This window comes from Eurypyga helias, unplaced genomic scaffold (genome assembly GCF_000690775.1).
Source record: "Eurypyga helias isolate BGI_N326 unplaced genomic scaffold, ASM69077v1 scaffold8516, whole genome shotgun sequence".
NCBI classification, from domain to species: Eukaryota; Metazoa; Chordata; class Aves; order Eurypygiformes; family Eurypygidae; genus Eurypyga; species Eurypyga helias.
This window is the reverse complement of record NW_010255944.1, coordinates 7,447-20,001: the sequence shown is the minus strand read 5'-3', so window position 1 is coordinate 20,001 and position 12,555 is coordinate 7,447. Positions and strand designations below refer to the sequence as shown.

At 43.6% G+C, this 12,555-nt stretch overlaps 1 protein-coding gene across 1 annotated transcript in view; it reads left to right on the top strand.

Annotated features, from left to right (window-relative positions):
• MME (membrane metallo-endopeptidase) overlaps positions 1-12,114 on the top strand; it is a 37,784-nt gene extending 25,670 nt beyond the window's left edge. The window contains exons 16-22 of the mRNA XM_010153485.1: positions 1,071-1,129; positions 3,698-3,817; positions 4,507-4,640; positions 5,501-5,566; positions 8,130-8,225; positions 8,639-8,715; positions 11,887-12,114. Of these exons, the coding sequence (XP_010151787.1) occupies positions 1,071-1,129; positions 3,698-3,817; positions 4,507-4,640; positions 5,501-5,566; positions 8,130-8,225; positions 8,639-8,715; positions 11,887-11,986 (652 nt within the window). The 3' untranslated portion in view covers positions 11,987-12,114. The remainder of the gene's footprint in view (positions 1-1,070; positions 1,130-3,697; positions 3,818-4,506; positions 4,641-5,500; positions 5,567-8,129; positions 8,226-8,638; positions 8,716-11,886) is intronic.
• The last annotated feature ends 441 nt before the right edge of the window (positions 12,115-12,555 follow it).

Genomic DNA, 12,555 nt, shown 5'->3' with positions numbered 1-12,555 from the left:
CACCTCCTGTTTTGTTCTCATGAATGTGCATCAGTTAGCAGTACCTAGAGTAAGTTTAATTGCTTTCAAAGATTACCTCAAGTGAGCCTGGACCTATCAACCACAATTGATTCTCCTCTGATAGTTAGAATTTATTCTGCAAATTAATTTTCAGAATACTCTGCATTGCTTATGATTAGCATATGCAATACAGTTATCAAATCCATCATTTATCATAGAAAGTAGTTTCACTCAGAGAGCACGGAGCCAGGAAATACAACTTCAGTTGTGTAAGGCCCAGCTATTGCATTTTGTAGAACCGTTACCTCATTTTCTCTGACATCTTTTCTGAAATATTATTAATTGCATACAATAACGGCCCACCAGCCTTGCTTGTGATTCTAGGAATTTCATTAGGTGATCACTGGTGAAATCCATTATGATCATAAGCTAGGAAAAAGGAGTTAAAGCTCATTATTTCCCATGTGTCAAGATGAACCCAAAAGTAATTCTGAGAGCCTTCATCAAGGAAAGTAGGTGTTATTTTCAATTAAAACGTAGGACTGTGAATCAAGCCTCTGCCACAAGAGCTCATGATGATATTTGCATGTACATTCATTCCTCAAGAAATCGTGTTAAGGAAAAAATCATAATAATCTCAAATCTGGAACTCACCATGCACTGGTATTTGAGATGGTTGGGTATGTGGCAATGAGAGTGACACAGAAATCCTTCTGAGTAGGCAGTCTTTCAGAAAGTCCCATTATCCCCAAATATTTAGACACCACCATAACCTCCGGGTCTGTGTTTCAGTTTCTTTATATGGGAAATTTTGCCTGTGTAATGCTGCAGTGTGAGTGGAAACAGAGACAAGCCTTAAGTATTGCTGTTAATAAAGAGCTACTAAAATGATTACGGGATGGAAGCGTCTAACATACGATGGGAGGCTGAGTGCGCTTGGACTCGACAATCTCCAGAAGTACCTTCCAACCTCAATTATTCTGCTGCTCACTTTCTGGGCTTGATCCAGCAATCATTAACTCTGCCATTAAGAACTGAAATTCTAACGTTTCTTATTCTGTTCTTACTAGGTGGATAAGTGGAGCTGCTGTTGTCAATGCTTTTTATTCAGCAAGTAGAAATCAGATAGGTAAGGTTTACCAACTTATTAACTGGGTACAGATTTAATGAACAAAGTGGTTTTATCTATATGTATGTATTTTAAACACCAAGAGATGAAACAATATCATGGGGGTTGCAGGGGGGCCTCTGTGCAGCAAAATCAGAGGTTTTATTCATCATTCATTTTCATCTCCTTGTGTTTTGAATTGCCTTCGTGCAGAACAAGGACAGAGCCTTGGGAGTCAGCCATGAACACAGCAGCAGTGTGGAGTGGGTAGAAGTTCAACGACCAAGTAAATTTGGTGACCCCAGCCTTTCTTTTTTAAGGGGTGAACAGGGAGTGCAGTACCACTTTTACCTGAAGGAAACACTGACTAAAAGAAAGTCACGGAGTTACTGAGCCGGTGCGCTCCAGCCATCAGCTTCACGTAAGCTGTGCTAAGCAAACTCGTCCTGTGCTGCACGGGACAAGGAACTCAGGGGGTCACTGCTTCTCGAGGGCATGCTGACGGTTCCAGAGCTGCTGCAAGACCCAGGCAGGCAGACGTCCTACAGATTTGGCTCCATCACCACCCTCTTTATGTAAAAATAATCGCTACTGGAACAAAACATTTGAGGCTCAACGAAATCAGCATTTCCCAAAAGACGAGGTTTACTCAGGAATTCTCGTGAGCTGTCTGTAGCAGAGTCTGTAGTGCTCCAAGATCTAGTTATGAACCGCAGCACGTAAGAGCTCCATACCAACATTACTTGAAGTAGTCCCATTAAATTGCAAGTCTTAACTGTTAGCTGTCCTAAATGCAAAGTCCTAACGAATGTTCTTTTACATAGGGCTTCAAAAAAGGAATTTTGAGGCATTCTTAATTGCTGTTCTTAAGATTTAAAGTCTGTCAGATGACTTCAAGTTCACTGTCTGATGTGTCACTTAATTCTGCTTCTTTTGTGTTGGAAAAATGTAACTGGAAATCTGATAGATTAAACCATGGAAAAAAAAAATTTAAAAAGTAAGAGACAAGTTCAATACAGTGAAATAGTTTTCATAATGCTTTTGAGTATAAATGTTTCTAATGTCAGCCTACCCAAAACCATCCATGGCTAAAATTAACTTAAAATAGAAGAGCAAGCATTACAGAAATATTCACAAAGCTGGGCAGTACAACCTCCTCTTTAGATCCCAGAGGAGCTGCACTTCTCTCTTCTTTAAATCTCTACTTGAAATGCATCCCAATGTGGGAGCAATGCCTGTCCACTTCAGACTTGTATTATGCAACGGAAGTCACGGACTAAGTTGTTTTCAGGAGGGTGGAGTTCAAGAAAATCTATGTATTTGGACATTTTACTTTAAAAATGGCTGAGGTGACAGGGTGTTAAACTGAACTGAAAGTCCTGGGGACTGTCTGCCTCCAGGGAGGGAAGATGGTCCTATGGTTTGAAGCCAAAGTCAGGCAGAGCTCCAACAGAGTCGTAATACTCCAGGCCACCAAGACAGATGCGTAAGGTCCTGCGTAAACACCCCGCTAGCAGTAATCTCCAACAAGAGTGTTCTGATGCTGCACTCCGGATCCCACACTGTTGTGCCAGTATCAAAACAGCCTGTCACGCAGCGTGACATTTACACTCTTGTCTTTACTGCCAGTGCTTTCTGGTAACAACAGCAAAACACTTGGATATTTGGTTCCGCGTCAAACTAACAATGTCAGAGAATTTCTGTGACAGTAGGTGCTGTGCAGCAATTTGCACGGGACAGCAGAAAGGGGGTTTTCTAATTCCTTTATTATTTTTCAATTTTGCCACAGTTCTTTCTCCTCTTGAAAGAAACTGCTAGAACTGCACTGAATTTATGCTGAAATGCGAAAAGTACTGCTTGCTTTCTTTGGTTGTGTGAAACCTGTCATCCAATTCTTCTTTGCTCAGGTTTTGTAGTTACACAGTTCCCATAGGCAGTGAGAATTAATACTTTGTTGCTGCCACAGGCTGAACATAAAGGGAAGAGGCCCGAATGAGATATAAAGTGGAACTGAGTGTTTTATAAATTTTTTTTTAATTCATTTGTAAAAAGATCACAATTGCAGTCTGATTTCTTTTTTACTAATTTGTTTCTTAAAAGCCTAGAAAAAGGACCCCAGAAACAGGTGAAAAGAACCACTTCGTTCCAGTTCTTTCCTTGCCAGCTTGGCCTAGTTTCATTTAGTGGGAGTTACTGGTATTTTCAGTGGAAGTATAGATCTCTCTGAGCTGATATGTGGTGAGGGCAATGATCAAATCGTTTATTCTTCTAGAGGAACACCCTCCCACTTCTCACGATGTTGCGAGGCTCATACACGAGTCCGAGAACACCAGGTGCTGTGGGAAAGTGCTTTTTTGCAAAGTCAATTAGTAACAGAGACAAAGCAGAAGCTGACCGTGATTTTGAAAGTGTCTGAGGAGGGGGGTGGTTCCTACTACCCTACAGCCATGTCCCAGTTCTCTGACTGTTGCTGCTAAATCCGAGGGAACAGCATGGCTGCCTGCAGCCCATAAAAATGGTCTGTTCACAGTGCACACGCGGGATAACGAGGCAGAGCCTTAACTGTTGTGGGTTTTTTTCTTTTTGCAGTCTTCCCCGCTGGCATTTTGCAGCCCCCTTTCTTCAGCGCATCCCAGCCCAAATCTCTGAATTACGGTGGCATAGGCATGGTCATCGGCCATGAAATCACGCACGGGTTTGATGACAATGGTAAGGCGACAAGTTTCTAGTTATAAAACTTAGGATGCAGAGAATGTTTTACATGTTTTAGGGCTTAATCATTCTAGACAGCAGATAAAATGAAATTCCCATATGTAACTCCAAATCTGGATTTCTGAGGCTTTACAGTATTGTTCCCCATGATGATTCCCAAAAGCACAATCCAAAGAATCCCACAGACACTCCTGTAGCTGCTAGGCTGCAGCAACAGCCCAGGATGTGGGCCTGTGGCATGCAAGGGTTTTTAATATAGCTGCTGGCGCTTGCTTTCCCCAAAGGCTACATCAAATCCATCATAAACCACACATAGTTGTGAACAGGGTGTGTCACTCGGGGTGAACTCAAGGCTCCAGCTTCAGACCTGCTGCCCAGCCACACTGTTCATCGCTAGACCTGCACTATGATAAGCCAGATCAGGACTGTACCAGGCTTCCCAAGAGCCTTAATCCCATTGGCTGATTCAGTCTGAATTAATTTGTTTCTCCTCTGCTGAAATATAGCCCTCTTAGCAAAAAAAGGGGAAAAAAAGCCCCAAACAACAACAAAAAGAGCATCATCAGTATAGCTGCCTCATTACAGCAATTTTTTCACCTGAATAACCATACTTACTTGCTCCCCTTCTTACTGCATCAGAAACCTCTTTACCTGTGTACATAATTCTGTTAACACTATTATTCCAGGCAGAAATTTTAATGAGAATGGAGACCTTGTAGACTGGTGGACTGAAGAATCAGCACGCAATTTTAAGGAGTTATCCCAGTGTATGGTGTACCAATATGGAAACTTTTCATGGGACCTAGCTGGTGGACAGCACGTATGTCACGTTTATTTGTAACTGCTGATGTTATCTTTAATGAGGAAGCATAAAATCCTACATCCTAAACATCAAACCCTTATTTACATGAATGCTGTCTTGGCTTATGGCCAACACTGTCACCCATACACCGCCTCCCCCCCAAAAAAGGCAGCAGCAAGAGAGAGGCAGGATTTCTGTCCTGAACAAGTGGCAGTCCTAGGAGCCTATGCCCTAGAAGAAGTTTTGGGCCTCAAAGATTCTTTTTTAATTCCACAAAGGAACAGAAAAAACAACATGGGAGTTTGAACTACATTTCTGCAAAGCTTAATGTGCACATACTATCCCAACATCAAAACAAATCCTGCCTGCTGCTCTCCTTCACTCAGAAGGTGCTTGCTCTTTCCTCCAGCAGAACATCTGGACCACGGAGCTAAAACGTGTGGGAAGAATCAGGGTAGAGTAGGAAAGGAAAAGATGGTATGCAGATTTAGGAGAGGCAGGCAACCTAAAGTTTATGGCTGTATTTATGGCATTCTGCAGAGTTAACATCATCAGGTATTCAGTGCAGCATCCCGAGAAGAGTTAGCGGGATCAGGTCTGTTCGGTGTCCCAACAAGATCAATGTTCCATTCACTCTCAGAAGCAAGGGACAGTGATATAATTACTCATCCTCAACAGGAGACTAGTCCTGTATCCACATGGATTTTGAGACAGGGGAGGCAGAGACTTTTCAGAGATGTTAACATGATCTTCTGCTTTTAACAGATTTTAAGGGAATTCTTGCCTTTGAAAAGTGAAGCATACACAAAGTTTGGTATTACAGGTCCTGGAAAAGCTCTTATTTTCAGAAAACTATACTCTTCCTTTCTATTTTACAGCTGAGTGGAATCAACACACTGGGAGAGAACATTGCTGATAATGGGGGTGTTAGACAAGCGTATAAGGTAAGAAGTATCCAATTTTCTATTTTTGCCAAAACCATCATAGCTTCAGGAAAATTCATTTCAGAGCCTTTGAACAAGAAACATGATTGTGTCAGGGACAAGACCATACTGATGGGGTGATTGAGGCGTGGTTTAAACTGGAACATTTGTGCATTTAAAAAAGCCAGTACAAATCCACAAAAGGAGATAGTCTTTCTGGAAGGAATGGGAGTAGCCAGAGAAAACTTAGAAGGTAGGAAGTATTAAAAAAATGAAGTAGATATTCATAATTATTATGACATCATGTAAATAGTAAAACAAGGTCCAAAAGAAATCTTGAGAGGTCATCTAGTCCCCCCTCCCCTGCCTCCTGGCAGGTAAGAGAAGTTCTGCTACCTCCTTACTGCAGTTTGAGTGCCATCATATCTTTGCTTTCAACAGTGGAAGCAGAGAGCAATCTGCTCCTTTCTTTTTATAGTATCACAGTCTGGTTTGGGTTGGAAAAGGCCTTAAAGCCCAGCCAGTCCCACCCCCCTGCCATAGGCAGGGACACCCTCCATTAGACCAGGTTGCTCCAAGCCTCATCCAACCTGGCCTTGCTGCAACCTTTTACGTATTCGAAGGCTGTTACATACTTCAAGGCCCAGACTTCTCTTCTTTAGACTAAACAAACCCAGTTCTTTCAATCTTCCCTCAGAGGTCATATTTGCGAGACCTCTGCTCATTTTTGCTGCTTTCTTCTGGACTCTCTCCAGCTGGTCCGCATCTTTCTTCAAGTGCAGTGCCCAAAACTGGACAGAGTGCTCCAGCTGAGACCTGGCCGGTGCCAAGTAGAGTAGAAAGATTACTTCATGTATCTTTATGTAAGACACTCCTGTTTACACATCCCAGAGTGACTTGCCTTTTCTGCAGTACTGTGGCACTGTTGGCTCTTGTTCAGCTCGTTATTCACTAAAACGTCCGGAGCCTTTTCAGCAGACCTGTTAAACACCCGCTCCTCAACTTGCACTTGATTGGCTTCACGCGTGCGGTAGCTTGGCACTGACTCGGACATTTCTCCAGTTTGCCAGCATCTTTCTATCAGTAATGACACACTAACACACACTGTTTGACCACGTTCTTCATAAGAAACAGGAAAGCAGCTCTTACTAAGGAAAGGTATTAAAGTCTTCTGCAATTTGCTTAAAAAAACCCCAAAACTAACAAAATTACAATGAAAAAAACCTACTTTTCACAATGCAACATTAGATAATTGATAAAAGTGACCTATTCTCCCTGCAGAATCAGTTTAGTGCTAGTAAAACCAGATGCTGGAACTCTGCATTGTATACAGGGAAAGCGTATCTTGCCATAAGCGTGGTAATTTAAACTCTAACCCAACAGCTGGCAAAAAGAATATGCAGTACATTTATGTGAAAAACACTTGTGAGAAAAACAAACTGCAAACAGGACAGCAAATACACGTGTCTGTAGAATCAGAGAAGAATGATCTTTTTTGCTACTACTGAGACTTTTTACCCCCACATCTCTCTAGTCTAATGGAGAGAAGAAGGGGAAGATGGAAAGATGAACAAATCTGGGGGGGAATTAATTCTCTGATCACATCTTGACTGTCCTGGAGATTGTTTATGCCTCCTCGAGCCGAAGCAGGCTGTGTGGCCCAGCCCAGTCACTTAGTCAGGGATCCACACACAGGCAGTCCCCAGATCATTGAGACCCCTCAGGTGCCCTGGTTTTGGGACTGTGCCTTAGGCAGCAGCACGCTTTTCCGTGTGGGTCTTTACTGTGCAAGGTACGTATTGAGGGTAACCGACCCACAGAACCTGCAGGAGACAGAGCTGCTGGGGGTGCTGTGTCTTGGTATAGCTCTGAACCCTGGCAGTCTGGAGGCTGGTTTAGCTCCGAGCTTGCGGGTGCCTCGCTACACTTACCCCTCAGCTGATGTCAGAGAACCTCAGTGTCATTTCCATTACAGAACATATTCTGCTTTTTCAACATGAACCCCTTTGCTTTATGCAGTCATTAGTTAACCCTGTGAAAGGCTTTGCCAGGTAAACATGTAACAGTCCCATGGAATTTAACACATTAATTATAAAGCTTGCTGAAGAATAGCGCTAACTTTCTGTAGCTACTGTACTTCACAACTGTCCTCCTTTGCATTCTTAATCTCCTCCACTGTAAAAAGATGCAGAGTTATGCAAAAATCTTATCTGGGTGTACCCATCTTCCCAAAATTAATCCAGTAGCCTTGACTTCTTTTTGCTACAACACACTGCCTTCTTTAAGCCTGTTTCCCTTTGCATTTATCCTAATATAATTCAGGCAGCTTCACTAATCCTGGTGTAAACCAGTACTGCAAGGCCCATTCAATGAGAAAACGGGTCTTGATTCAGTCAGGCCACTGGTATCAGGGTCCTGAGCAACGGCCCTGTCGGCTTCTGCTCAAAGGTGGCATGTGGTAAGATGGATGGCCAAGGGAGTCCATGATTAGGTATGTCAAAGAATCCATGTTGCTCCTTGTCATCATTTTGTTTTGACTGTCTGGGCTGGAAGCTGTAACATTTCTATTCAATTCATTCTACAGGCCTATGAAAACTATGTGAAAAAGCATGGGAAAGAGAAACTTCTGCCTGGGCTCAAAATGAACCATAAACAGCTGTTCTTTCTGAACTTCGCACAGGTATTTTCTATTCTTACTGACTGAAGGCTTTGAAAATCACTTGAAGGTACAGTTGAACAGTAAGTCAGGGCGAGTAGGCCGACTTCCACAGTTGTGCTAAGAGCTGGTGGAGTTGCTAAGCTGAGCAGTGATCTCAACAAAGTAGTGAGAATAAAGTCTTGTTGGGTAATTTTTATTTTCCCTAAATAAACGAATTCAGCCATTAGAAAGTCTGGTAGACAGTTTCGTGTGCCCAAGTGCCTTTGTCTGAGGACAACAGTATACTTTTTTTTTAAAAAAAAGAAAATATTCCTGTTAATGTTGTAATGTGAAATTTGTTCTCACAACATCAAGTATTTCATAGTGAAATGCCAGCAGGTCTCTTCCTGGACAATCTTATCGCTAACAAATGCTTTCCTTTGTTCCGTGTGTAGGTATGGTGTGGAACGTACAGACCAGAATATGCTGTGAACTCCATCAAAACTGACGTGCACAGCCCAGGCAAATTCAGGTCAGCATGTCTAATATCCTTCAGTGCAATTCCTAGGGGCAACGCAGCTTCTGACTACAGAATTTAAAGAACTCTACACGAAAGGCTGGGCTGCACTTAGCGGGGGAGATTCAGGCCTGTACCTGTATGTAGGCACAGCGCAGTGGAGGTGGTTAAGAGAGAGCGACTGTCCCTCTAGACCTCCCAGCCCTAGCACAGCTCTCTGCTGGCAGGAACAGGCACAGTCCTTCCCAGGAAGCTCCACAGGCACAATAAGGCTGGGGTTGGGGGGGAGTTGTCCTCATTCTTGAGATGACACAACTTAATTCTGTCCACACTGTTGAGAAGCTCTGAACAGTCATCACAGGGCACAGACACCATTCCCTGGCTGTTAGCAAGTGTGCATGATTGTTCCAGCAGAGTCCCAGTCACCGTGTCTGGAATCCTGTCCCCTAGCTCCCACAACACCTCCTATAGGGTTCTCAAAGACCAAAGGCTATGGATGGACTTCTGTCCTCCACTGAACTCAAAGGTAACAGCTCTCCAATTAATCTGTGAAGTGCAATGACTTCAGTCTCTAAGCATGGAGAACAACAGTAATGCTGACATGAGAGAAGTGACCTTCTGTTGACAGAAGGTCAGCCCATCTTCGCTGTTAACAGCCTTACTCAGTGCCTGCCACCCAGAACTGGGGCTCCGCTGCACCCCGGGTGTTATCCAGGTCACTCTTCTCTCTTACAGGAGTAAGAGGCAAGTTCTGGGTGGGAGATCAGTGCTCCTCAGTCAGTAACAGACCTGATTGCTGGGGCGCAATAAGCAAACCTGTATTTTCTGCCTTGTGTACTTGGTCAGCCTCCCAAGAACAGGAGGGCTTGAGTTCAGTAGAGTTGTGCAGGAAGCTTGGGTGTTCAGCGTGGGAGTGGTTGGGCCAGACCAGGATCTTTTCTTTTTAACTTAAGTCAGAGCAACCTGTTCGCCAGTAGCACAACGATGGCCTTCTAATAATTCTGTTTGGTCAGATGCCATGAGATCAAGTAGGAATTAGAGATGGCACCATCTCTGTTTGCTCTGAAGGCTGTGTCATCTCCAGGATTCACATACACAATAGCTGATTTCTCTCCTGACACAATTCAGCCCATGAATTCCAGTATCTTTCAACAGCTTTTCACCAAAGAATTACTTTGTTTATCCCACGTACTCAAACATTGAGTGAAAGCTGTGACTGTTCCTTCAGTTGCTCCTTGACTGGCATTTCACTGTGGGTGGTTTTTGTACTATCTGCTGATCTCTCCTGGGGGCAGTTAGTGCATGAGGCCCGACAGTCAGCCGAAGGAGGCTCTGCCACAGTGCTCCAACGCTGCCTCCTCTTTATTCCCAATTTGTATGAGTTGTGAGGCCTTTGAAGTTCAGTAGTTCAGCTCTTTGTGTAATTGTTTTTGTGTACATCTTGGATATCTTACAACACATATTGCACTGGTTTTACACCAGCATGAAAGGCTATAAACTTTGGATGGAATTGCACAAGTTTTAATGAGAAACTGTACTAACATTTTAAGAATGTGAAGTAATTTCAGGATGAGGCTCCCCCATCCACCCCAAGAGCTTTCATTTCAGTGGAGGAGACATACCCACAAAATTACTGCCTAATGACATACTATTCAACTGTCACAACAGCTCCCAACGTGCCTTTCTTTGTATTATTTGGGGGTTGGTGATGGTGTTTGTTTTTTGTTTGCTTACCACCTACTACACTGGCTGCTGGCTATTTCTCCTTATAGGCAGGACAGGCAGCTCTTCATAAAAACTGCTAATTGCACAGTACAATTTTAGTTCATGGGATAACAACTCTGAGTGCTGGACAGGTAGACTCTTTTGTCCACTAGAAAAATAAGAAGTTAACTGAAAGATGTCTTAGATCAGGTAATTGTCAAAGGCAGCTGAAAGAGAATCTGCACCTGAGTAACGGGCAACAGTAAAACAGCAACTGCAGTAACAGATACAGGCCAAGCCCCGCTTAGGTACCAATTCCCTGCAGTTCTGGGGATATTGGTAAATGAAGCAGGATTCTTATCCCACTGCTGCTGTATCTGTTTGTTAATAACAAATGTAAGTAGAGTTTTATTACACCCAAAATACTTTTTGCTCTGTTTCTGGCTAAATCCCATTTTAGCAGTTCTAGTGCTCAGGAGCAGCAAAGTGCTGCAGGAGCACCGAATCGTTGTCATCATTTCTCTGCCATCTCCTGGGGGGCTGCCGCCTCCTGAGACCAGTCAGCAAATGGTCTCGTAGTGACAGTCAGACTGTGGCAGATCCCAGCTGCTGAACTTCACCCCAGTGTCTGTGCACCCTTCCTTGTTCTGTCCAATCTACTGATTGAGATTATTCACAGAATAATCGCAAATTACTCAATGAAACCGTTCTTCAAATAATTCCTAATCCACAGTCAATGTGCATCTGTGTCTGTATTTGACAAGTGAAGCTGAAGTTGTTCCCTGCATAGGTATGTCCGCGCTCTGTTTCCGTTCCTGAAGGAACGAGCAGCTCCTAACAGACGTACGCACAATTACACATATAAAACCGGCATTAGCTGGGATGCCCCCACAGCCACTTGAAAGCTGTTCTTTGAACGAGCCCTTCTTCAAGGACACTCATTCACTACAACGTTTGTCGACAATGCCCAGAGAAGCGGTATGATCTCAGTTAAAGCTTCAGAGGTGTAAAAAAGTCAGTGCATCACAGACTCACAGGATGGTTTGGGTTGGAAGGGACCTTAAAGCCCCCCAGTCCCACCCCCTGCCATAGGCAGGGACACCTTCCACCAGCCCAGGGTGCTCCAAGCCTCATCCAGCCTTGGACACTTCCAAAAAACTTTTCAGCAAAGCACAGCCAAAACAACTCTCAGCAAAACTGAGTAGAAGCAATATACCTGTTCCTAGTGAATAAATGGAAGTTTGCAGGAGGCAGTGAGGGAGAAGAGGTGGGTCCTGCATTTCAGGGCGTGCAACAAGCACCATGCAAACCGGAAAGAGAAAACAGCCACTACGCAAGGTGACATGAGAGCAAGTCAGAGCTGAGAAATGCGGGTGTTTCGCACAGTATTTTGGGGTGATGCAAAGAAAAGTGGTTACAAAATGTGGGTTGTTTTGTTTGCTTTAACCAAACAATGACAAGATGCTGTTGTTTTGTTTAAAGGGTCATAGGATCACTGCAAAACTCTCCCGAGTTTTCTGAAGCCTTTTCGTGCTCCAAGACAAACTACATGGATCCTGCCAAGAAGTGCAGAGTTTGGTGACAGATCCGAAAACCTTGCATCTCGAGAAACTTTCCAGGAAAAGAGAAATGTTGAACGAATTTTGAGAAGGGAAAGGAGGGAAGAAAACTGAGGGGAATATGCTAGAATAGTCACTGTAATCCTTAATAAAACAGGCCAAACCAAACCGCCACCACCAATGTCAGACATCAAAACATGACGTGAAGGACTGATGCCGATGCGATGCTCCAGCTGATCGGCTGCTTTTCCTGCCCCTGAACTCCATAGAACCTCTGTTGCTTGGCAGTGTACAGTAACAAGTCACTTGAGTTAATCCGGTTTGCCACTGGCCAGTGGCTTTTTGGGTTTATTTTAAAACATCACAGGACAACACTGTCTCCTGCTGGTCAGTGATCACACATTTCTGATCAGGTGGTGGAAGGACACATTAACACAGTTTTTGATGACATATCACGATGACAAGACACCAGTTTCTATCCTGAGTGTCAGGCTGTGTTCCCTCTGCTGTTATGATAAATCTGTTTTACCAAATGTTTCCATTTTTACTTGAAACTGTTTATACAAGAGGTGTCCAAAGACCTGCTGTAATT